We start from the raw sequence: 25763 nt of genomic DNA on the forward strand, positions 1-25763 counted from the left end.
CATGTCCAGAAAATAACTGGAACAATACAGTTAACCAAATTGTGCCAAATGTGATTCGAAGTCATGGGGAGACAGAAGTTTATAATATGGGTTCGCGTAATGATGCCCATAATTCTGATGAAATTTCGTATAAAGATGAGAAAAATAAGCCGGTCCAATCAGATGGTGATCAAAAATCTGATGCAATTTTATTAGATGCCGATTCTCCTAGTTATCTAATATCCTCTAATGAAAATCTTAATGAATTTGATGGAGATGTTTCAGAAAAGCCAAATTCCGATGACCTAAAATCAAATATCGTTCATCATCATCTATTTATTTCTAGTAGATTCTGCGTTCAATACGAGAAATATGTTCTAAATGAAGTCATACTAATTGTGTTTTGGGGATATGAGGATCCAACATTATTTCGTGGGGGAGGAAATGTTGGAGAATTTCAACTTGCAGATAATTTTATTTTTTTAAAATCAGAAGCTAATCTTCGAATCTTCAAAAAAAGGGGAGGTGTTAGATCGGCTTACAATAAACTCTATCAGAGCCTCCAGAGAGGCTCATAAAGAGACCAACCAATCAGCGATTAGTTAGAAGCTATGCTACTAAAATGCTACTAAATTAACAAGGTCCTGATTGGCTGTTAACATACTGTTACTATGGGATCTCAAGGTCTTTCAGCTACTATAAAACCTCTGTTTTTTCTGTACATAATTGAACCTTGTAGTAAAGTGCTTCTCTGATACTCGTGTCTTCTTACTGGTCTTTCAAGTCGCTGAGTAGTGCTAGCCTGGGGTTATCCGAATAGCTAGGATCCGAATAAAACGTTCAACCTACACGATATATCACTATCCATCTCTGCTTAGTTTGAAGAATAAGGATTATAATTTACAATGGATGATTAAGATTAAGAACTAGATTTAGGGTTTTCATTATGAACTGACATTAGCTCACTAGTGAGTTCGAGAAGTATATCTAGGAGCTCTAGTGAGAAGCAGTGACCAGTGGAGTTTAAACCACGTCTGTTGTGAGATATCAACTCACTGAAGACAATTTGTGAATGGTTGCTCAACTTCGTGGATTGGTTGAAGTTAGACATCAACACCGTTGGATGCCAGCTCAGTGGTCTATCGGTTAAGTGCTCTGACGCGAGACTGGTAGGTCCTCAGTTCGAATCTCGTGAGGTGATGTCGTGGATGCGCACTGCTAAGGAGTCTCACAATAGGACGAAACGGCTATCCAGTGTTTCCAGATTTTCCATGGTGGCCAGAGCACTTAACCGATAGACCACTGAGCCGGCATCCAACGGTGTTAATGTGTAACTTCAACCAATCCACGATTTTGAGCAGCCGTTCACCAATTTTATTCAGTGAGTTGATATCTCTACAACAGACTTGGTAGAACTCCACTGGTCAGTGCTTCCCACTAAAAATCAAGGAAGTTTCTCTTGAAGTCAGTCACTATTGAGCATATGATTATAGATTAGAAGGGGTTTTGTGGAGAATTTAGTATTTTCATAGTTGAAATATGGAATGATTATCAGTTAAATGTTAGCAGTTCAGGAATTGATATCTGATTAATGTATATTCTTTTCGATGCATATTGCCAGCAGCCACGATGTCTCTGATTGTAATGTTTGTATAACTTGTACAACGAAAGATCGTAAACGTTTCACAAACGATTAATGGTGAAGATTTGTAGCTCAGGTGAATTATTTTGATGGAGTTTTGTTCTTTGAGCTGGATAGTATGGTCGTGAAGCTTTCATCGTCCTTCTGAGCGACATCATCAACACAAACTTCGGCCAGAAAATGAAAGATCCACGACTAAACCATCCAGTTCAGAGAACAAAACTCAATCAAAATTATGCGATTAATAGGCATGATTATGTATCGAAAACATATAAGGAAACAGATAACTTGTTGAAATATCTAGATGACAGAAACTGACAACGCAAATATTCAAGTAGGACATCCGACTTGGTTTATTCAGAAATTGTGGTTTATATCATGAAGATGCATTATTTGAAAAGTCATAAGAAACTAGGAGATAATAGACAGTTGTTACGTCGTAATGCGCGACTCCTTGATAATGAGTATATATATATGGTATTACTTAGGGTCGCATCCTTCATCTGTCTGTTAACTCTTAACCATTAAACCAATAGTTTGAAGGGGTTTTGTGGACATTATAGTAATTTTTTTAATAGTTGAGATCATTATTCAATTGAAGCTAGATCACCATAGAAAACCTCAGCAGTGCGCATCCACGATCGCGCGTGAAACTGATACGTACTGGGTTCGAATCTCGCGAGGCTGGATCATAGATGTGCACTGCTTAGGAGTCCCACAATGGGACGAAACGGCCATCAACCTCATGTCATTTGACACTAACTATACAGTGACTAGTGAACACGGAGGTTCCACCTAGGGGAGTTGAAAAACCCTGATTCTATGGGTTCCAGTATCCTAAAGGAACATATGGCGTATGAACCACTTGTTCGTCACCGATTACAATAGGATGGCATCTTCTAATATTACTCCAATGCCTTATGGATTAGCCTTTTAGCTTAAAGGTTCCGACTATGTGGTCCACTAAGAAAACCATCTGCTTCAATCAATCATACTATAACCAGGGAACTAGACAAATATACTATATAACTTACCAAATATGTTAAATATGAAATTTTTGGAAGATTTTGTGATGCAACAAATTTAAATGTAACCGTAGTTAATAATAATAATAATAATAATAATAATAATAATAATTGTAGACGATTCTCATTTCGTCCTATTGTGGGACTCCTCAGTGGCAGTGCGCATCCACGATCGCCCGCGCGAAACTGATACGTCCCGGGTTCGAATCTAGCGAGACGGGTTCATGGATGCACACTGCTAAGGAGTCCCACAATAGGACAAAACGGCCATCAACCTTATGTCATTTGACACTAACTATACAGTGACTAGTGGACACGGAGGATCCATCTGGGGAGTTAGAAAACCATGATTCCAAACGGATAGTACACATGTGCTCCATTATCCTGAAAGAACAAATGGCGTATGAACCACTTGTTCGTCACCGACTACAATAGGATGGCATCTCCTAACATTACTCCATTACCTTATGGATTAGACCTTTAGGGTTAAAGGCTTGGGGTGTGGCCCCCTAACTAATGATTAAACAGTATAATAAATCACTTACCAAATATGTTAAATATGAAATTTTTGGAAGATTTTGTGATGCAGCAAATTTAAATGTAACAGTAGTTAATAATAATAATAATGATAATTGTAAACGATTTTCATTAGCTGGTACAGAGAATGCCGAAAATGATAATAAACATAATACACAACTAATTAATATCATATTCACAAGAAAATAACCAGAACGTCTAGCGGAACGACTTGTAAATACTAAACCAGGATGATGACGTTTACTTGTACTAGGACTATAACCTGTTTGAATTTCTATAGATTTAATCTAGAAAAAAGAAAAGGAAGAAAAAAAAAGACAATTGAAAACAATATAATGTTTAGTAGTGAGAATCTAGAACATACGTTTCGTCCTAGTTCAGGACACGTCAGCTGAATGTACCCATATCCTAAAGTTGATGTGAACTCTGAGACTCGAACTCAGTATCGTTCGTTTTAAATGCTAGTGTGTTATCTACTTAGATACTGAGTCCTGATAGCTATCTGCTTGTACAATAGGGTGAAGTTTTAAATTCACTTCGTATTACTTACTTGTATCATTCCATTGTCATTTAGGACTACAATCGATCAGCTTCATATTGGCATATGTGCATCCTGTGAGTATTGTCTCTATGTTACCTTAATTCATAAGCTTTCTAAGCAAAGATGAATGGTGTCTACTAGTAGAATCCAGGATGTTTAGTAGTATTCTAAAATTTTCAGGAAAACCCAATGACTTCTAAAATACTATAAAAACTTTATATTTTCTGTACATGAAGAACCTTTGGAGTAAAGTGCTTCTCGGATATTTTGCGCCTTTTCTTTCGTGTTCAAGTCGCTGTGTCGATTTAGCACAAACTGCAAACTATCTTACTAAGATCTAATAACCACATAGTAGTAAACAGTTAGTTTGCAAAATAACAATCAATTGTCTTACCCTCGCATGGAATCCTGAAGGTCATATTAAAAGAGGGAGACAAAAGAACACATTACACCGAGAAATGGGGACAGACATGGGAAGAATGAACAACAACTGGAAAGAAGTAGAAAGGAAGGATCAGAACAGAGTGGGTTGTAGAATGCTGGTCAGCGGCCTATGCTCCATTGGGAGTAACAGGAGTAAGTAAAGTAAGTAAGTAGTCAATTGTCTCAATCTTGACTGTTCCTTCTGTAATCCATTTTCTCTAATTTCATTGTTTATGCATTTTCATACCAATTGCGCTTTGTTCCTGTTCCTTCCTTATCGGTCTTCTGCCAAAATACATTCTATATCTGACCATCACCATATACTACTACTATGTGGATATAAGTAGACCACACCACATCACAACTGTTGTCTACTCAAAATACTTCGAATCCGTTGGCCAGACACTATCAGCAACAACCTAGTGTAGGAGAGAGCAAACCGAATCACAGTGGAGGAAGGAATCAAGAAGAAGCGTTGGAATTGGATAAGACACATATTGAAGAAAGCAGCCAACTGAGTCACAAGGCAAGTACTCATATGGAATCCTCAAGGTCAAAAGAGAAAAGGAAGACCACAGAACACATTACGCCGAGAAACGGAGGTAGACATGAGAAGAATGAACAAAAAAATGGATAGAGCTAGAAAGGAAGGCTCAGGACAGAGTGGGTTGGAGAATGCTGGTTGGTTGCCTATGCTCCATTTGGGGTAACAGGCGTAAGTAAGTAAGTAAGAATAATAATGACTGTTTGTATTGTATGTACTCACGTAAAAGTATAAAGTGTTTACAAATCATTGTACTGTTCAACATTAAGAAACTCACATGGAAACAGTTCTAGAATATCCGGTTACTGATATTTTTGATGGATTTTCGATTAGTCTTGGTTGGCATATATGCATCCTGTACAAGTTGCCTCGATGTTGGTTTAAGTCACAAGCTTTATGAGGTAATATCAAAGCAATATGCACAGTATGCATATAAACCAATAAGCGACTGATCAATTGCAGTCTCAAATAACAATGAGAAGATAAAAGCAAACAGTATCAAGTTAATATAAACTTCACCCCATTGCAAAAGCTATCAGGACTCGGCATCTATGTTGAGAATACTATGGCGTTTGAATTGAACGTTACTTGGTTGGAGTCCCAGAGTTAACATCAACTTTGGGATGCAGGAACATCCGGTGGATGTGTCTCAGGTAGGACGAAATGTCTGTTCTAGATTCCACTATTAGCCAACATCAATCTTTGGTTAAAAATGTGATTTCTCTTCGAAAAGTGATTTTGTGTTTTGCTGAACTAAACAGTCCTATACTAGAATGAAACGGCCGTCTAGTGCTTTCAGGTTTTTAATGATGATCTAGTTTAAATCGACTTATCCATTCAACTAATAAAATAACTATAATCTCCACAATTCCCCATTCTGATCGGTTTAAATGAAAAGCCGTAACTGTCGTTTTAAGTCATATCATTACCGTCTAGTTTATATGAACTTCTACGGTTGAAAGGATCTACACAGGTCGTAAATGATCTTTATTATTTCAATATTCATAAATTGAATAAATGATACTATATATAGAATATCAACTTACATCAACATGATGAAATATTTTCCATTCTTGACTGTCAGCTGCACATCGTACATCAACTTGACTAACTTCTGTTGGTGAAGCTACTAATTCCACTTCATCTGTTGTACGATCACATGTGATTGTAACTGATAGATCCTTATTTTTTTTTAATATAGAAAAAAAATTAGCACAAAATGAAGATTTTTTAAACGAGTGTAACTATTGTCAGAATGAAGGTTTGGGAAAATTGTAGTATTCTAATGATAGAATTCATAAGTCGATCTAAGCTAGACTATCATGGAAATCCTGGAAGCATTGGACGGCTGTTTTGTCCTGCTATAGATCTCGTCAGTAGTGAGCATTCACGATCTTGAACATAGGACTCAAAAACCAGGACCTTGGGTATCGCGCGCGAACACTTAAACTCTAGACCACTGAAATGGCCGGCATCCAGAGGTTTTAATGAAACACTACATGGAATAAGGTTAAGGGCATCGTTACCAATATATACACTAACATATGTTAGTAGTGAAAAAGCACTATATGCCATTACTCATATCAAAGCATACAGACAATGACAAAGAAAAAATATAATTGGGGAAAAATCATAATTCTGGATCGATTGTTGATTAATATCAAACTGGATTATAGTTGGTAATCAAACAGTACTAGACAACTCTTTTCTACTAGTTTAAAATGTTTCAAGAGAACTTGAGTTACCATGAACTAGATAGACTAGCTGAATGGTTTATATTTGTCATCTTAGACGACATCTTCAGCATTAACTTCAAGTAGAAGTAAATAGCTTTGCCAGATATGCTAGTATTGAATTAATCCGTTCTAATAATCTTCATTGAGACTAGTTATTTTATAGGATTTGATCAACCTCATATATCCTTATTTTTCTTGTGGTTGTGTTGTCGGTTTGACTTCTGACAATGTGATTAGTTGATCTTCTCTAGATGGAATTCTAAATTAAATATAAATTTATTGTGTGTTGTTGATCTGGATCATGAAAACGTCAACATCTGGAGGGAAGCACAGGATACAGTGGACAGCTAGGATGTAGCTGGACGATTTAGACTTCGCAGATGATCTGACTCTATCACAACAACGCAACAACGAATGCAGGAAAAGCCGACCAGTGTGTCAGCAGCCTCGGCAGCAGTAGGTCTCAACATACACAGAGGAAAAGGTAAGATTCTCTGATACAATACATCATGTGAAAAACTTTACATATCTGAGCAGCATCATTGATGAACACGGTGGATCTGATGCAGATAGATGTGAAGGCGCGAATTGGCAAAGCAAGAGCAGCACATTTACAACTGAAGAACATCTGGAACTCAAAACAATTGTCTGTCAACCAACGCCAAGATCAGAATTTTCAATACAAATGTCAAGACAGTTCTACTGTATGGGGCGGAGACGTGGAAAACTACGAAAGCAATCATCCAGAAGATACAGGTGTTTATTAACAGTTGTCTACGCAAGATACTTCGGATCCGTTGGTCAGACACTATCAGCAATATTATACTGTGGGATAGAACTAACCAGATTCCATCTAGTGGAGGAAGAAATGAGGAAGAAGTGCTGAAAGTAGATAGGACACACATTGAGGAAATCACTCAACTGCGTCACAAGACAAGCTCTCACATTGAGTTCTGAATGCCATAGGAAAAGAGGAAGACGAAAGAACACACTACGCCGAGAAATGGAGACAGACATGAGAAGAATGAACAAAAGTTGAATAGGACTAGAAAGGAAGGCCCATGACAGAGTGGGTTTTAGAATACTGGTGGGTGGCCTACTCTTCATTGGGAGTAAGTGGAAGCACTGGTGGTCTAGCTTTAGTTGATTCATTATCTCAACTGTCAAAATTACTATAATATCCACAAAACCCCTTCTGAAAATATATGAATATTCTGTTTTGACATGACCTGTTGATACTTAAAATTAATACTTGTTCATAAATTATTCGCTAGAAAACGAGACAGATTTTCAAATGTGCAACACAATGATCAACATCCAATAAATATAAATGAGCAGTGAAGTTCAATTAAGTCTGTTGTGTGATAGTAACTCACTGAAAACATTGGTGGATGTGTCGTTCAATTTGTGGATCGGTTTAAGTTAGCCATTAACACTGTTGGATGCCGGCCAGCTCCGTGGTCAAGCGCTCGCGTGCAAAACTGACAGGTCCTGGGTTGGGATCTCGCGAGGCGGGATCATGAATGCGCACTGCCACTGAGGAGTCCCATAATGGGACGAAACGGCCATCCAGTGTTTCCAGGTTTTCCATGGTGGTCTAGCTTCAATTGATTCATGACCTCAACTATAAATGTAAAGAACTTATTACGATATAAATAATATCGAAATAATTTAGATAGTTATATTGAAAGTATTCAGATGTATTCAGTATAATAAATCTCTATATATTAAGTATAATCAATGTACGTCAACATAGTTCTATTGTATTGCTGAACTACCATAACCATCATCAAAGAATTACAAGTATTTATTAACAATTGTATACATAAGATACTGGATTTCTGTTGTTCGGATACCATCAACAATTGACTACTGTGGGAGAGAACAATCCGACTTCCAGCTGAGGAGGAGATTAGAAGTGGATAGGACGTACATTGAGGAAATCATCAAATTGTATACTGGGCAAGCCCTAACTTGGAATCGTGAAGGTAAACGAGAAAGAGGAAGGCCAAAGAACACACTGAGTTGAGAATTGAAAGCAGACATCGAAAGGATGAATGGCAACTAGAAAGAATCGCCTAGGACAGTGTTGGATTGAGAGTGCTGTTGGGCGGCCTGTGCTCCTGAACGAGGGGTAGCAGATGCAATAATTAAAAAATAAAACTGATTCAGTCGTTTCATGAGTCAGCGATGACAGGGGAATAGATTACATAAATAGACATGATGGGTAAAAAGTACAGATTATTAGTGTGATGACAGGTAGTGTACTAGTAGCAGTAATAAGAATAAACAATGTTTGAATTCATTAACATATATTGGTTATCTTTCCATTAATGTTTAGAACTACGAAGGATCCATTGTGTTTGACATATTCCAATACCGGATCGAACATCGATTTTAGGATCCAGGTACATCCATCTGATGAATCCTGAATAGGACGGAACGCGCGTTTTTGATCCCACTACTAGCCACTATCCATCTCTGCTTATCATGCTTGAATTAATATTACATAATAGATAGTAGATCAGCGAACTGAAAAAAATAGACACTGAAATAATATTCCCTAAAAATGATTAGGATTGCGTAATAACCAAAAATATTTTTTAGACAGGGAGGTGTATATAAAAAGAAAGGGAGTGAAGAAAAACAAACTAGCAAAGACTGTGAAAAATAAACAACAAAAACAAAATTGTTTTAAAGGTTAATTTAGTCAGAGAAGGGGTAAGGGTGTTACAAATTTCTCGTTAACACAAAGACTTGGATTGTTAGCTCGAACCCCTATAGGTTCGGCTATGGCAGAGAGATGAGGTAGCGCCTTATAATGAAAAGCAGTAGGTATGCGATAAATTAATTTACATCATTCATTTTTATTTACTACACGACCACTATCGATCAAGTATGATAGAACGGATCTGACTATTGTTTCGGTTATACTCTCGGAGTGAGGTGTTCAATAACACATTGGCGCAATTGTCTGTTTATACGCCCAATATAGATTTCTCTACAGAAGCAGCTGAACTCTCAGATATGCATGCATATTGGCAAATCTAAGTTATTGATCTTTTAGGTTGACTGTGCTAGTGAACGATAGACTAAGGTTAGTTTAACTGAATGTTCTCTTCATTGCATTAGTCAATATATCATGTAGTACATCACCAGTAATAACTTCAATAAGTAGAAGGGGATTTGTGGAGATTTCAGTATATTTCAATAAGTAGTAACTTCAGAAGAAGACGTTTCTTACTAATCGTCAATGCCTCTACTTCCCTGTTCACTATATTTCGAATACTTTATATAAAACGCATTTCAATCAACACATTAAGAATGAGCTCTAGTTCATTGTTTATACTATCGTCCAAGCATATCCATGTAGCTCTACTTGCAAGACATCTAACTAGGTTCCTTTTAAAATGAATGGGTACAAAGCTAAAGAAATCTGTACGATGGCTTGAAAAAGAACCTTTTCTGCTGACAGAACCATTTTTATTTATGTTCATAAAAGAAAACGTCAAAGGAATTCACTTGTTGTTGTTTACTTGTATCTTCCCATTGTTATTTTGGACTGTAATTGATCAGTCTCTTATTAGCATATGTGCATCCTATGCGGACTTTCATATATCCATAATAATATTACTGTATATTAGAGTAAACGTTGAAAAAAGTCTAACTGGAAAGTTATATAGTGTTTGAATTCACAATATGGGAATGTTTATTCTGAAGCATAACTTGTCCTATACCAATTGCGCTTCGTTTCCGCCTTTTCCTTATCGATCTTCTACTGAAACACATTCTCTGCCTAACTATCGTCTACTACTACTTATATGGATGAAGGCAAACCACACCACACATATCCCCCTCTTAAAAACTTTCGTTATTGCGGTGGTTCTGCTCGCCATGACACTGTATTCTTTTAATGCAGTCTGTGACACTCACCGTCAAAGTGTCGAGTCCGCGACTCGCTGACCTCCATAGCTCCGTCGACCTGTCTGGGCACCAACATCCACCCGGCACCTACGACGTTCATCGACTGTGCTCCACCGGCCTGATGATCCATCTACATTTAATGTCCGCCCATTAGCCGCACGTCCTACCGCTCCTCTCCGTCGACAGCACCTGCTACAGCCAACATCGCCACTCCAGAACACTTCACTCGACGTCACCTCTCCGCACCCAAACCACAATAGGACAATAATATTCTATAGTTTTAATCTTATTGATATGATAAACTTATTTGAATTGTGTTTATAACTGGTCGAATAGATAAAACCATATAGTGAACTTCTTTAATCAAATATGCTATACTGATTACTCTCTATTGAAAAGTATGCTGGAGTTGTAGATGTCAAACTCTGTGTAGAATTTAAGTTATCATATGTCATTTAAGGACAGCCAGGAAGTTTCATTTAGTAGCTTAAAACGGATCCACTTTATATACCCATTTATTTCCATCCTTAATCATAACCTTACCTAGTATCTTTGAATGCATTAAATGAATTCATTATTGTATTCTATATAACCTAAGAGGAAATAAAACTATGTGATGAAAAGATTTGTTCGCTTTTCCGTTTCTTTTTATGTGTAACCTCATTACAATACCTTCTCTACAAGTATGTTTCCCTATTTCTATTTCCCGTTCGTATGAGATTATTATTATTATCCTTGTGATTGCTATTAAAACCTTTTCAGAATTAACTTTAGTTCGAACCCAGAACCTATCAGTCTCGCGCGCGATCGCTTAACCTATAGACTACTCTCTAACTTCAACCAATCCACGAAATTTAGCAATCATTCACTAATGTCTTCAGTGAGTTGATATTTCCTAACAGACTTGGTTGAACTACACTGATTACTGCGTCTCACTAGAACTCCAGAAAATACCTCATGGAGCCAGTTACTAGTGAGCATATGACCGACCACACTGCAAACTGGTGTACGGAGGATGGCTGACAGATGTATTCAAAGTGAACACCGTTGTCAGAGAAGTCTGCTTACTCACGTGTTTTCTCTTCTTTCTGGTGGCCGATTTCACTATGAAAACCTCCACACCTGACGGAAAGTATGTAATTAATGGACAGCTTGTATGCAACCAGACTATTTGAACTTCACAGGTGACTTGGCTTTTCTATCCCACACATACAAACCAATGCACGTGAAAACAGACAGTGTAGCATCAGCCTCTAAATCAGTGGACCTGAACATGCACAAAGGAAAGACCAAGATCCTGAAGTGCAACATGGAGGACATCAACACAACCAAACTTGATAGAGAAACTCTGGAATAGGTGGAATCTTTCACATGACTGGACACCATCATCGATGAACAAGGAAGATCTGATAGGGATGTGAATGCAAGGATTGGCAAAGCAAGGGCAGCATTCCTACAGTTGAAGAACATATCAAACTCAAAACAACTCTCAACTAACACTAGATTCACTATCTTCAATACGAACGTCAACACAGCGATAGAATTTTCAGAAGTACTAGCACCATCATCAAGAAGATACAAGTATTTACAAACAATTGTCTATACAATCTACTTTGAAAGAGAACAAATGATCTATCTGAAGAGGAAATTAGTAAAAGACGATTGAAATAGATAGGACATACATTGAGGGAATCGCCAACCTGCATCACGAAGCAAGCTCTAACTTGGAATCATGAAGGGAAACAGAAAAGATGAAGATTAAGGAACACATTTTGACGGGAATAGGAAGCAGACACCAGAAGAATGAATAACTACTGAAACCGACTGTAAAAGGTTGTCTAGGACACATCTTTCGATGCAGAATCCTGAGGGGCGGCTTATGCTCCTCCAGGAGGGATAACAGGCGTATATAAGTAAGTGAATAAGTAAGTAAACAAGTCTACACTATAACATTAACATTAGAAAATATTAAAGAAGAATGAAAATTAAAGAGAACTCTTACCTGACAATCAAATGGAAAATGTCTTAATTCCAATGTTTCATGAAAAATACCTTTAATTCGTCGTTTTTCCACAAGATATGCTTCAAAATCTGGTTCTATAAATTCTACTTCATGACTAATGATTTCAATTGGTTCACCTTCAGCATTATCAATTAGTAGACGAGGATTCCAAAATTCATCATCTTGTAACTTTAACTATAATAAGATAAGTATTTGAAGGAAGAAATAAGATTTATAATGTGCCTTTTATGCGAAATGTATCAAATATATATGTACCTTAGTCATCAATTTAACTGGAAAGATTTTATTTCGGTTAAGATTATGAATCGATTGGTGGAAGATTCATGGATCGATGAAAGTTAGAAATAGTCATCGTTGAGTGCCGGCTAGCGTTCATACTCAAGACTCATGGTTCTCAGTTCGAATGCCGCGTGTGGGATCTTAGGTTCACATTACTGGAAAGTCCAATACTAGGGCGAAACGGCCGTCCAATGCTTACAGGTTTACAGTGGTGGCCTAACAACAATCGATTCATTATCTCAATTGAAAAAACTTAATAATATCCACAAGTCCATACAGATTTTTCTTCATTAACTTGAAAGTAGAATCAAAGCCGATCATTAAAACAAAACTTTTTGTGTATATGGATGTTACATCAATTTTTTTATATTTTATTTAAACATAAATATCGGAACAAAGGGGCACCAGATATATATGCGCCACACAAATCTCATTTGATTTGTGTGAGGTCTGTTATACTGCCCAGGCGCCCAAACCGAAGCAGGTGGTTTCCTCAGGGGTTCACACTCTGAGCCTTTGACCTAATGGTCTGATTCACAGTGGAGCATCGTGAGGAAACGCAGTCCCATGGTAGCCGGTGACTAACGATTGATTCATACGCCATTTGTTCCCTCAGGATAATAGAGCCCATGTACACCATTGGTTTGGAATCAGGGTTTTCCAACTCCCTTATGTGAACTTTCTGTGTCCACCAACCCAGTTAAAGTGTCGGACATTCGCTTTTCGCCCTCTCAATTTCGTAAATAACACTGTTGCCACGAGAAGGCAGTGAGTAGGACCTCCCTGACAGAGGCTATATACGCGTGGCTATGTGAGCGCATTTGGAAAGGGAGAGCGTACTCTCCTCACTCTCGGCCGTACCAGGGAATTCAGAGGCCATACCACGTTGAAAGCACCGGTTCTTGTCCTGGTTATATACTATGGGACATTAATCTTTAATGGTGTCGTTTAGTCTCATATAAGTTCTTCAGATCTGAAAAATAAAGGATATATAGAGTACATGAATAGTTTTTCTATCTATCAGATTGCTGATTTAGGTGCTGGTAGATTTGGTGTCGAACTATCAGTTGTCCGTTGACACATAATAGCAACTGTATTAGATTACTCAAGTCATTGAGTTATGATCTCATAAGACGAAATAATGTGAAATCTCTTTTCAATGCATCTGAGACATTTCAAATAAGAATAAATATGAGTAGACAATGGCGCTCACCGGGTGAGATATCATAGTAAAAACACAAGAAGTAATATTGAATTTGCATGAACAACTTCAATTAAACAATGTCTTAGTGTTAAATTAATCAAGTTCAAGATAATGATATTTTAGAAAGGGGTTTTGTGGAGATTTTAGTAGTTTTATATCGTTGAGATCATGAGTCAATTGAAGCTAAACCACCATGGTAAACCTGGAAGTGCTGGAAGGCCATTTCATCCTATTATGTGATTCCTCATCAGTGCACATCCATGATCCCAGCTCGCGAGAATCGAACCTCGAACCTATCAGTGAGATAGTAAGTCACTGAAGGCAATGCTGGATGTGTCGCTTAATTTCTTGGATTAGTTGAAGTTAGACATTAACACCGTTGGATGCCGGCCGGTTCAGTGGTCTAGATTTCAAGCGTTCGCACACAAGACTGATAGATCCTGTGTTCGAATCTCGTGAGGCAGGATCGTGGATGCACACTACTGAGAATACTTTGACTTACTTTATAAGTTTCTCAATGTTGTCAATAATGTATGTTTATACCAAAACTCCTAACTTACACTCAGTTTATTCATAAGTCCTGATTGATTGAGAATGTACTCATTAACATATGATGATTTGGGCCTACATCAAGGAGATTCGAGTCTACCAACAATTACATAATTAGAAATTTCTTTCGATCTAATTTATAAGGTAACACTTTTTTTCTCTCATTGACATTTGAATGTAATGAATTATCATTATTTTGATAAACAATAAAAATGACGTAATCATTGTTTGCCTAACATGAAACTTCATGTATTACTGACAAAAAAGAAATACCAATAAACAAAATAATCAGTTACCTAAATGTCAAAGAAACATCTTTATGTATACATATATATGTGAGTTGTTAATATGTGATAATGTGGTGTGGGTTGGGTTCATCGGCCTTGTGACTTTCGGAAAATTTCGGCTTTCATCACGAGGCGTCACAATTATACCTTCAACTCCCAGGGCAGAGTTTAAATGGTTTGAATTGTTTTTTTCTGGTTAGCGTTTTTTTTAGCGAGTTAGCTTTTCTACGGGATGGGGTTGCTAACCCCATTCCCGAACCTCCTCTTTTACTCGGGCATGTGACTGGCAATAACTTTAGAAGAGCTACAGGAGTTGGAAGTGGATCGGACATATATTAAGGAAATCATCAATGTGCATCATGAGGCAATCCCTAACTTGGAATCCTGAAGGGAAGCGGAAAAGAGAAAGGCAAAAGAACACTTTATGCCGGGAAATAGAAGCAGGTATGAAAAGGATGAATATCAACTGTAAAGAACTGTAAAGGATTGCCCAGGACAGGGTTGGATAAAGAATGCTGGTGTGTGGCCCATGCTCCTCTACGAGGGGTAACAGGAGTAAGTAAATTAAGGTGTGGGTTACTTATATCCACATAAGTAGTATATGGTGATGGTTAAGCATAGAATGTATTTCAGTAGGGGATCGATAACGAAAGAACAGGGACGGAGCATGAACAATAATAATCGGAGACGATGGATAGATCTTTGCAGAAGGAATAGTCAAGATTAAGACAATCGATTGATAGTTTGCAATTTAACTGTTTGCTACTGTATAGTTATCAGATATTAGTGAGATTGTCTGTAATTTTGTGCTCAACTACATTCGATTATCCCCACTTGCATTCTTGTTTACTACAATAACACTTGATAAATGGATGCATGTTAACGCATCACTATACATATGTATGAATTGAATGTCCGCTATCGATATGATATATAGACGATTCAATGGACGTTTATACAAAAACAAATATATGAAATCATTTCAGACGAACAAAAAATCCTGATTAGTATATTTATATAAGTCAATTAATATGAATGGATCTTTGGAATAACTCCGCCTGTAGCTTCTCCGGGGGCTACTGGCCGTCCAAAGCCTGCATAAAGGAGGAGGATTGGACATGGAGTTAGTGACCCTATCCCGTAGTAAACTAACTCGCTATAAAAGCGCTCATCAGAAAAAATTAAGTAAGAAGTAAGTAGGTGAGATCTTTGAAATAGAATTGAAGTATAACATTCTATTTCAATAGAATAGTTGAATATATGGCTAATATTGAAATCTAAGATATGTGTTTCAACCTATCTGTAACACTTCAGATATTTCAATGTGGATATTCATACCTTCACTGTAACGCATAACATTTCACTTTAGTTCCCCAATACCTTTTTTAGATATCTGAAGATATGCGGTCAAGATTCTTTGTCCATATAACTGATACTCTCTAGATTAAAACAATGTACGTTGTATCTAGTCTAATGTTTAGTGTTTGGAAATAACAAGTCTATGGTTTCGGGTGTATTATTGGTGTAGTGAACAAGAAGACGATTGGGGGACAAAGCGGATGTATTTAAGCACGAATTACAGTCTATCTCACTAAATTCTGATAACCATACAGTGAAAAGTTAATTTGCAAACTATCAATCAGTTGTCTCAATCTTGACTATTCCTTCTGCAAAATATCAGTCCATCGTCTCTGATTTCATTGTTCATGCATTTTCATACTAATTACGTTTCGTTCCCGTTCTTTCGTTATCGATCTTCTAGGGAAATACATTCAATGCCTGACCATCGTCATATACTACTTATGTGGATATAAGTAGCCCACACCATATTAGTTCTTGTTGCTGAAAACTAAATCATCTTTCACAAAGTTTCATCTCTTATTTTTAACAACATAATGGATATTCTTTCCTCATTACTAAACTGGATATTAAACCAAATTGTCATATTTGCTCTCTGAAGTATTCATAATCATAATGATTATCACCAACCGAAAAAACACTATAGTTTGATAACCGATATCTATTTTCCAAAAAGACACAAGTTCTCTAATACCATAGTGAATTCGATCAATAAACAATTTTTAATTTTAATAGTTTAGATCATTAGTCGATTTAAGCTAGACTACCATGGAAAACTCGGAAGCACTAGACGGCCGTTTCGTCCTATTGTGGGACTCGTCGGCTGTTGTTAGGGAGGCTTTTAATCGATCCTTCTTAAAACTCGTGTCATAAAACCAGCTGGTTCCAAAAGCCAATGCTGGTACTACAGAATGAGTTCAAATTTCAAGTCTGAAGAGAAAAAAGTGAAGCTTCCTCAGTCAAACAATAATCATATTTAATTATGTTCTTCCACCAGATTATTATACAGCTTCTACAAATCGCTTATTGTACTGCATCCTACTCATAGCTCTGTCTCGTAGAGACTTTTGTTTTTCTTGTTTCTCAACCTTTGACGTTTGCCCACGAACTAATTAATGATTCAAAATGGTATAACTGCAAACTATCCAGTGGTAAATTGTCTTGCTTCCAAGTTTTCCATGGTAGTCTAGCTTCAATTGGTTCATAATCTGAACTATTACAATGACTTTAATGTCCCTGTTAGTGTTTGTATAGAAGAGAGCAAGGTGTGTTAGCTGTATATACAGTATGATATGATTGATAGTGTTGTAAATGGAATGAATGATGGATGAGTATTTTATTAATAGGAATAAAGGTATCCGCTCAGCACAGGCCAGCTCTTCCATACCGAATGGGAATTACAACGCTTTCGCACGCAGTCCTCAATTCGGCTGGACGATCGGACAAAGAGGCGGCCGAGTCCTCACGAACAGACTTCGTGAGAAAAAAACCCCCTCCTGATATTAAACCATTTTTATTAGTATACAAAAAAAGTTTTCTTTATTTACTGTAAAAATGTGTATATTTATTCCCATAGAGACACACACATACACATACACACACATGTATATGGATACTTGAACATGTACGTTAATGTCTTTCTTTTTCTTTTCTGCATATTTTCATTTTACATTTAAAAGTAGTGAGTGAAAAAAATTTCAAATGTGTCCGAATTTATGAATTTTCTGTAAGAAATCAAACAAACAATACTAAGTGAATTCAAAACTTCACCCTATTGCACAAGCAAGTGGCTATCAAGACTCAGTAGCTAAGTGGATAACACGATGACGTTTGAAGCGAAAGATACTGGGTTCAAGTTCCAGAGTGAACATCAAGTCTAAGATGCAGGTATGTCCAGCTGACGAGTCCCGAATAGGGCGAAACGCCCGTCAAACTGGATTCCACTACTAGCCACTTTCCATCTTTGCTTATAATGCTTGTTAATTAAGGCTATATCGAGGCAATACTCACAGTATGCACATATGTCAATAAGAGATTGATCACTTGTAGTCCTAAACATCAATGGGAAGATTCAAACAAACAATACCAAGGGAATTTAGAATTTGATCTTGACCAGTCACTCATTTATTGTACTCATCTAAATTATTTCTTGTCTCGCGCCAGAGCACTTAACCGATATACCACTGAGCCGGCATCCAACGTAGGTCCTGGGTTCGAATCTTGCGAGTGCGGGATCGTGGATGCGCACTGCTGAGCAGTCCCATAATAGGACGAAACGGTCGTCCAGTGCTTCCAGGTTTTCGATGGTGGTCTAGCTCCAACTGACTCACGGTTTCAACTATGAGAATGAATTTTCTTCATGTGTATCTGGTTTCAACTAATATTGTGGTCTGCGCTAACCCATGCCTAACCCTCTTCCTTTATCCGGACTTGGGATCGGCAGTAGCCCCCGAAAGTGGCTACAGGCGAAGTAATCATTTTCTTTTATTTATGTAATGTAACAAAGGACAATAATTATATTTCTTTGTTTCCGTTGTTATTATTTAGCATTTCTACAATTGAAGAACATACGGAACTCAAAACAACTGTCAACTAAGTTCAAGACAGTCCTACTGTACGGGGCTGAAGCGTGGAGAACTAATACAACCTTCACCAAGAAGGTACAAGTATTTATAAACAGTTGTTTACGCAAAATACTCAACATTCGCTGGCCGGATACTATCAGTAACAGCGTTTTATGGGAGAGGACAAACCAACTTCCAGCTCAAGAGGAAATTAGGAAGAGACGTTGAAAGTGGATACGACATACATTGAGGAAATCACCAATGTGCATCACGAGGCAAACCCTAACTTGGAATCTTGAAGGGAATTGGAAAAGAGGAAGGCCAAAGAACCCATTACGCCAGAAGTTTGAAGCAGATATGAAGAGGATGAAGAAAAACTGTAAAGAACTGGAAAGGATTGTTAGGGACAGGGATGGATGGAGAATGCTGATGGGCGGCCTATACTCCTTCACGATGGGGTAACAGGCGTAAGTATGTAAGTAAGTGAGTTTTTATTAATAAGAGGAATAATAGAGTGTATGCTACTGATGTCGATAGATATTAGTAGTATGTATCATCAATCGAAAGTGAAATGCCTAGAGAGAGAAGATTAGGAAGATCGAAGAAAAACTAGAACGAGAACAGAGAACGGTTGCTGTGGAAACAAAAGAACAATGAAGTGTGAGACGATTGATTAATATTTTACAAAAGGAACTATTTGCTGTATGATTCTCAAATTTTACTAAGAGATTCTGTAATTTTTTTATTCAAAGTACATTCGATTGTTTCCAACTGTGTTCTTGTTCACTACTATATTCTAATAACTAAGTAACCATTCATAAACAATGTTTGTTTACAATTCAATTGACAATACAACCGAATCATGAAAACTATCCTGAATGAAAAGGGTTCATTAGTTAATTGTTTATTGTTTAATTAACTAATGGTGCACCTTTCCTTTTTTTGTAAATACTTCACCCCCCTTTTAAAGGAAACCAAAATTAAGATATACATGTTATAAACACGTAGTTCAATAAAAGAAAGAAAGAGATTCTTTTTCTTTGATTGAGATCATGAATCGATAAATGTTTGATCACCGTTGAAACCCTGTGCTTCGTGAGGTAATTCTTGGAGTTTTGGTGAGAAGCCATGACTAGTGAAACTAATCTATGACAAGTAGTTACAGGTATCTACCTCAGACAGTAGAAGATTGATTGAAGTTAGACATTAACATCACTAGATACAAGCTCAATGGTCTAGAGATTAAAAGTTCCTAAGCGAGATCGAAGATCCAGTGTTCGAATCTCATGTACAGGATTGGGGATACACACTACTGAGTAGTTCCATACTAGGACAAAATAGCCATCCAGTGATTCCAGGTTTTTAACGGCATTCTAACATTCATCGATTCATGATTTCAATCAAACAACTTAACAATCTTCATAACCTTACACTGGTAATGACTAAATTATTATTAAGAAGATTATAGATGAAATGAATGAAATGTGTCATTAAAACTACTTCTTATACCAAGTGTTTTTGACAGTTAGGATTAAGTGATATGGATAGAATGAAATACCTTCATTATTCTTTGTTTATAAACTAGATTTCGTTATTCATTTAGTATTGTTTGTTTGAATCAGGACTCAGTGGCCGAGTGGATAACGTGATGGCGTTTGAAGCGAAGGGTACTGGGTTCGAGTCCCAGAGTGAACATCAACTCTGAGATGCAGGTACATCCTGCGGACGTGTCCCGAATAGGACGAAACTCGCGTCCTGGATTCCGGTGGTAGCCACTATCCATCTTAGATTTAATTATATTAGAAAATCTGTTGTGTAAGCAATAAGATTTAGATATTAGGGGTTAGTAATATTTAGTCAACCTTTTCAATGATGATAAAAATCAGTATGAAAATTTGAGGGGATTGTAATATTTGTGCTCACTAGTGATTAGCTTCAATGTGGATTTCCTGTAGTTCTATAGAGAAGCAATGACCAATGGAGTTCAATCCGTGTTGGATGTAAGACAGTTATCTACCTCAGACAATAGATGAAAAGTTATGCAAGATCATGGGTCGATGGAAGTTAGACATTAACACTGTTGGAGTTCACGCGTGAGACCGAAATACCTGGATTCGAGTCCCGTGTGCGGAATTGTGAATGAGCACCGCTGAGGAGTCCCATATCATGATGAAACGGCCATTCAGTGCTTACAGGTTTACAATGGTTGTCTAGCTTAGATTAACTCGTGAATTTAACTGTTAAGATGACAATGATGGCTGGTACTTTCTTATTTAGTTAGTTCTTTTGTCTAGAGTTGTTTAATGTAACAGGAGGTTTCCATGTGGATTGGTATCGAGTGAATACCTACTGAAAACTTTAGATAAATGTTCAATCTTCAGCTGTGTGATCGAGAAGCCCAATGACTACGTTATAAATTACAAGTTTCACGTTGCATGCCTAATACCTATTTAGGTTATATCGCTAGGTGACAAAGGTTCTTTAAATTACACTAACATACTATACTGTAATCAAGCAATATAAATATTGAAATCCTAATAGAAGCTGAATGTAGAAATGTCCCAGACTGTTAATCCAGATGATATGAGTTTCAAACTCATATGAATCATTAGTTTCACTAAGAATGCTTGTTTACCTTGTTGATAAGTGGCGACCAAAACAAAACCTATACCTAGGGTTTGCAGCAATTTACGCCTTAACTACTTGCATCGGTACATAATGTTTCCTAAGCCATATTACTTAGACTATTGGCTGTATTCCATTTTAGCTAAGAGAATTCAGTCAGCACTTATGATTCAATAAAAAGGGAAGTAAGTACTAGGAAGAACCAGTCATTTTGAATGGCTTGAACTGTTTGTACTTACTGTGGAACAGGAAATTAGGTTAGATCTGTTTTTTTCTTATTTGTTTACTAGCTGAGTTGTTTAGCAAAATAAAGGTTTTCCATGGTGGTCTAGCTTCAATTGACTCATGATTTCAACTATGAAAATACTGAAATCTCCACAAAAACCCCTTCTGATAATAATCATATGCTCACTAGTGAATAACTGTAAGGAATGTTTCCTTGAGTTCTGGTGGGGAGCAGTGATCAATGGAGTTCAACCAAGTCTGTTGTAGAGATATCAACTCACTGAAGACAATTGGTGAATGGTTGCTCAAACTTCGTGGATCAGTTGAAGTTAGACATTAACACCGCTGGATTCAAGTCGGCTCAGTGGTCTATCGGTTAAGTGCTCCGGCGCGAAGCTGGTAGGTCCTGCGTTCGAGTCTCGCGGGTGCGGAGGAATCCCATAATAGGACTAGACGGCCGTCCAGTGTTTCCAAGTTTTCTATGGTGGTCTTGCTTCAATTGACTCATGATTTCAAATATGAAAATAAAAAAGGTTTCAGACAAAAAATTACCCCTAGAGCCCTCCTGCTGAGCTACAATTCTTCATTATCATCTCATAACTTTATCATTCTTAATTCATTTTGGGTAAGACTACTAAATACGTACCATACCATACATACCACATCCCGATCTCTTGTCAATTCAGTGTGACCGGAATAATCTCAGCTATATATATTTTCTGTTGCATATCAGTATTCTCTATAGGATCATCAAAAAAAATAATAAAAACCGGACAAACTTCTCCTTTGATACTCATCAGAATCATCACGTAAGACTTTGCCACCGAGTGAACACTGGTATTTTAGGCTACCCAGGTTGTATACAGGATTTTAAACCGACTAATTATATATGGTTTTCATTTGATTCATGATACTTTACAACCATCCTTTCATACCATTTCTTTTCTAACTCGGGAGATGATAGCAATCGATAATTAAAGATCTTGATTGACATAGCTCAAAATCGTTCGCAATGGCGAAGATGAATCCACTCTTTGTGTTCTACCAAATTCTAATCTTCTGAATACTTCATGTTTCTATCTTTTTTCTCTTTCTAAATTGGATTATACTCCTTCAATAACATCTTCAAACACTAATCTTTCACATTAATGCTTAAACTCTTCCTACTTCTACCACTATGGAATTTGAATCGACAACTTCATCTCTGTGCTAATGTGGTATGGCAACTCGAACTGATGTACGTATGTACGAAGTTCTACGTTGTGACTGACTGACTGAATGTGACTGAACTCCATTTACATACAGATTCTACTTGGAGCTTTGGAAAACTTCCACGCCGTAAAAAAATGTTTCCCATTAGACTGTCTCAAGTATCACATCACTTACTCACTTACGCCTGCTACCCTTCGTGGAGGAGCATAGGCCGCCCACCAGTTCTGGTAAGGGATGCTTCAGCGAGTTAGTTTTCTACATGATGGGGTCGCTAACCTCATGCCCAACCCTCCTCCTTTATCCGGGCTTGGGACCGGCAGTAACTCTATAAGAGTATCATTGACTTCATATGTGAAAAAATAACAATAAAGGACTCTTTCAATAAAGATCAAAAAGAATAAACTTACCGTATTCAATTGTCGTTTTGATGTTAAATCTGTAAATGGATTTTCAATTGATGGATTAGTTTGCCAACTACTTTTTGATTTTAAACTAGATTTATTCCACATAGCATCAAGTAATGGTTCACGCCATCTTGCCTGAAGGAATATATCTGCTTGATAACGTTCATTGACAGTATCTACTTGACCAACTTTAACAAATATTAAAACTAGTTCAACACGAGCCTGTAAAATGATCAAAATAGATGGAATCAACGGTTCAGTTTATGATAAATATACAAAGGGTATATCAGTAATGATCACATCAGAGAAATACACTCAAACTAACATATAAGTAGTCACTTCGGATTCAACTAAATTATGTGTGAGTTATATGAGTGAGCAAATGGTAAGATTGATTAGATACCTATGGTTACCAATGATTATTATCTCAGTATCATCGTATCCGGAGTTTTTTTCAATGTTTTATGGTGTGGTGTGGTCTACTTATATCCACAAGTAGTAGATGGTGATGATCAGACATAGAATGTATTTTGGCAGAAGATCGATAAGGAACAAAGAGGAATGAAGCGCAATCGGTAAGAAAATGTATGTTGTTCACTATAATAGAAACAAAACATACTTATAAGCAAAGATGAATGATGACTAGCAGTGGAATCCAGGAAGCGCGTTTCATCCTATACATCTTTGTTTATGATGTTTATGACTTATTGCCATATTGAGGCAGTCCGCATAAGATGCACATATGCCAACAAGAGATTGATGATCAGTTCACTGCTGATGATGTCGTTCAGAAGGACAAAAAAATCTCCACGACTAAACTATCCAGCTCAAAGATCAAAACTCTATCAAAATCATCCACCTGAGATACAAATCTTCTCCATCATGTCAACTGCAGTCCTAAGCAATAATAGGAAGATACAAGCACACAATACCAAGTGAAAGCACACCTATGTTGCTTTTTGTTCGTGAATTATAAGGTTTGAAAATTAGCCGAATTCTCATCAAAATTGGAAATTGATCGAGAAATGATTTCAACTACATATTAGTAATCAAGTTTGTCGAATAGAATTACTCATGAAATTCATGATAAGTAGTATATTTCTTAAGAACAGTGAGAGTCTACACTTCAGCTCTACACTCATCCTTGTACGGTAGAGGCATACGATTCAGAGGTGAAGAAGAATGTGAACGATACCACTCTGAAATGTGTAATACAAATAGATGTAGCAAATATTCTTTTCAGACAATTAGATCATAAATTTAACTGTCAAGATTGTATAACATGAAAACTAAATTAAATTACATAACCAACGATACTGTGAAATATAAGGGAGAGAGAAATGGTCTATTACATTCACCATTCACAAATGGTGTAAGCTAAACAATTATTGTTAAACTAAATGCAATGGGCGGCCATTTTATCCTAGTACGGAATTTCCCAGGAGTGTGGTCCCACTACCTCACACAGGAAAATCAAATCCAGGATCTAAGGTTTCACGCGCGAACACTTAACCTCTCCAACCAATGAGTTGCAATACAACAGTCGTACTGTTCAACTTCAAACAATCCATAATAAGATCGTGGTGTCAACTGTGAAAATACTACAATTTCCACAAATGTCCCATACTAAAGACTCTTTAATTAATTAACTTAATTCACATTATAATCCACTGCTAACTCATTATTTATCATGAGTCATTTGAAGCTAGACCACCATGGAAAAACTGGAAGCACTGAATGGCCATTTCGTCACATTGTGAAACTCCTCATGATCTCAGCTATTGAAATTACTATAATATCCACAAAACTCCTTCTGATAATAATCAACATGTGCTCACTAGTGACACGATTCAAGAGGTATTTCTCTGAAGTTCTGATGAGAAGAAGTGACCAGTGGAGTTCAACCAGGTCTGTTGTGAGATAATAACTCACTGAAAACAATGGTCGAGAGTTGCTCAATTTTGTGGATTGGTTGAAGTTAAACATTAACACCGTTGGATGCTGGCCGGCTCAGTGGTCTAGAGGTTAGGCATTCGCGCGCGAAATTGATAGGTCCTGGATTCGAATCTCGCTAGACGGTATCATGGATGAGCATTACTGAAGAGTCCCAAAGTAAGATTAAACGACTATTCAATGCTTCCAGGTTTCCAATGGTGGTCTACCTTCAATCGACTGATGATCTTAATTATTAAAATAACTAAAATCTCTACAAAAACTACTCTGTTATTAATTTTACATGACGTTTTATTCACATATACACATTCTTTCTTGATATTATTTACATTACATAATCTGATATTATAATCTCCTAATTGCGTCATCATTTTTATTCTTTGTTCATTTGATCTTATTTAGAATTTCATAAATAAATAAATAAATATGTATATTTGGTTGAGATCATGAGTCGATTGAAGCTAGACCACCATGGAAAACCTAGAAGTACCGGATAGCCGTTTCATCCTAGTATGAGACTTCTCCGCAGTACGCATCCATGACCTTGTCTCGCAAGTTTCGAACCTAGGAATTATCAGTCTCGCGTGCGAACTCATAATCTCTAGATCGATAGGTCCTATGTTCGAATACCTCGAGGGGGATCGTGGATGAGCAAAGCTGATGAGTCCCCTACTAGAACTAAACGTTCATCCAATACTTTCAGGTTTTCTATGGTGATTTACCTTACA

The 25763-nt window shown here is 37.1% G+C and overlaps 1 protein-coding gene and 1 non-coding gene across 2 annotated transcripts in view; one reads left to right on the top strand and one right to left on the bottom strand.

Annotated features, from left to right (window-relative positions):
- The window catches only part of Smp_143710 (hypothetical protein), a gene marked incomplete at both ends in the record, with an annotated part of 32164 nt that extends 8977 nt beyond the window's left edge, over positions 1-23187 (bottom strand). Inside the window, 3 exons of the mRNA XM_018797760.1 lie at positions 3192-3445; positions 12404-12548; positions 23086-23187. Coding sequence (XP_018652770.1) covers positions 3192-3445; positions 12404-12548; positions 23086-23187 — 501 coding nt within the window. The remainder of the gene's footprint in view (positions 1-3191; positions 3446-12403; positions 12549-23085) is intronic.
- On the top strand, positions 20243-20309 carry Smp_tRNA_02271_Gln_TTG.1.1. Its single transcript has one exon. It is a non-coding gene (tRNA).
- Positions 23188-25763: the final 2576 nt, after the last annotated feature.

Source organism: Schistosoma mansoni, chromosome 5 (genome assembly GCF_000237925.1).
Source record: "Schistosoma mansoni strain Puerto Rico chromosome 5, complete genome".
In the NCBI taxonomy this organism is placed as follows: Eukaryota; Metazoa; Platyhelminthes; class Trematoda; order Strigeidida; family Schistosomatidae; genus Schistosoma; species Schistosoma mansoni.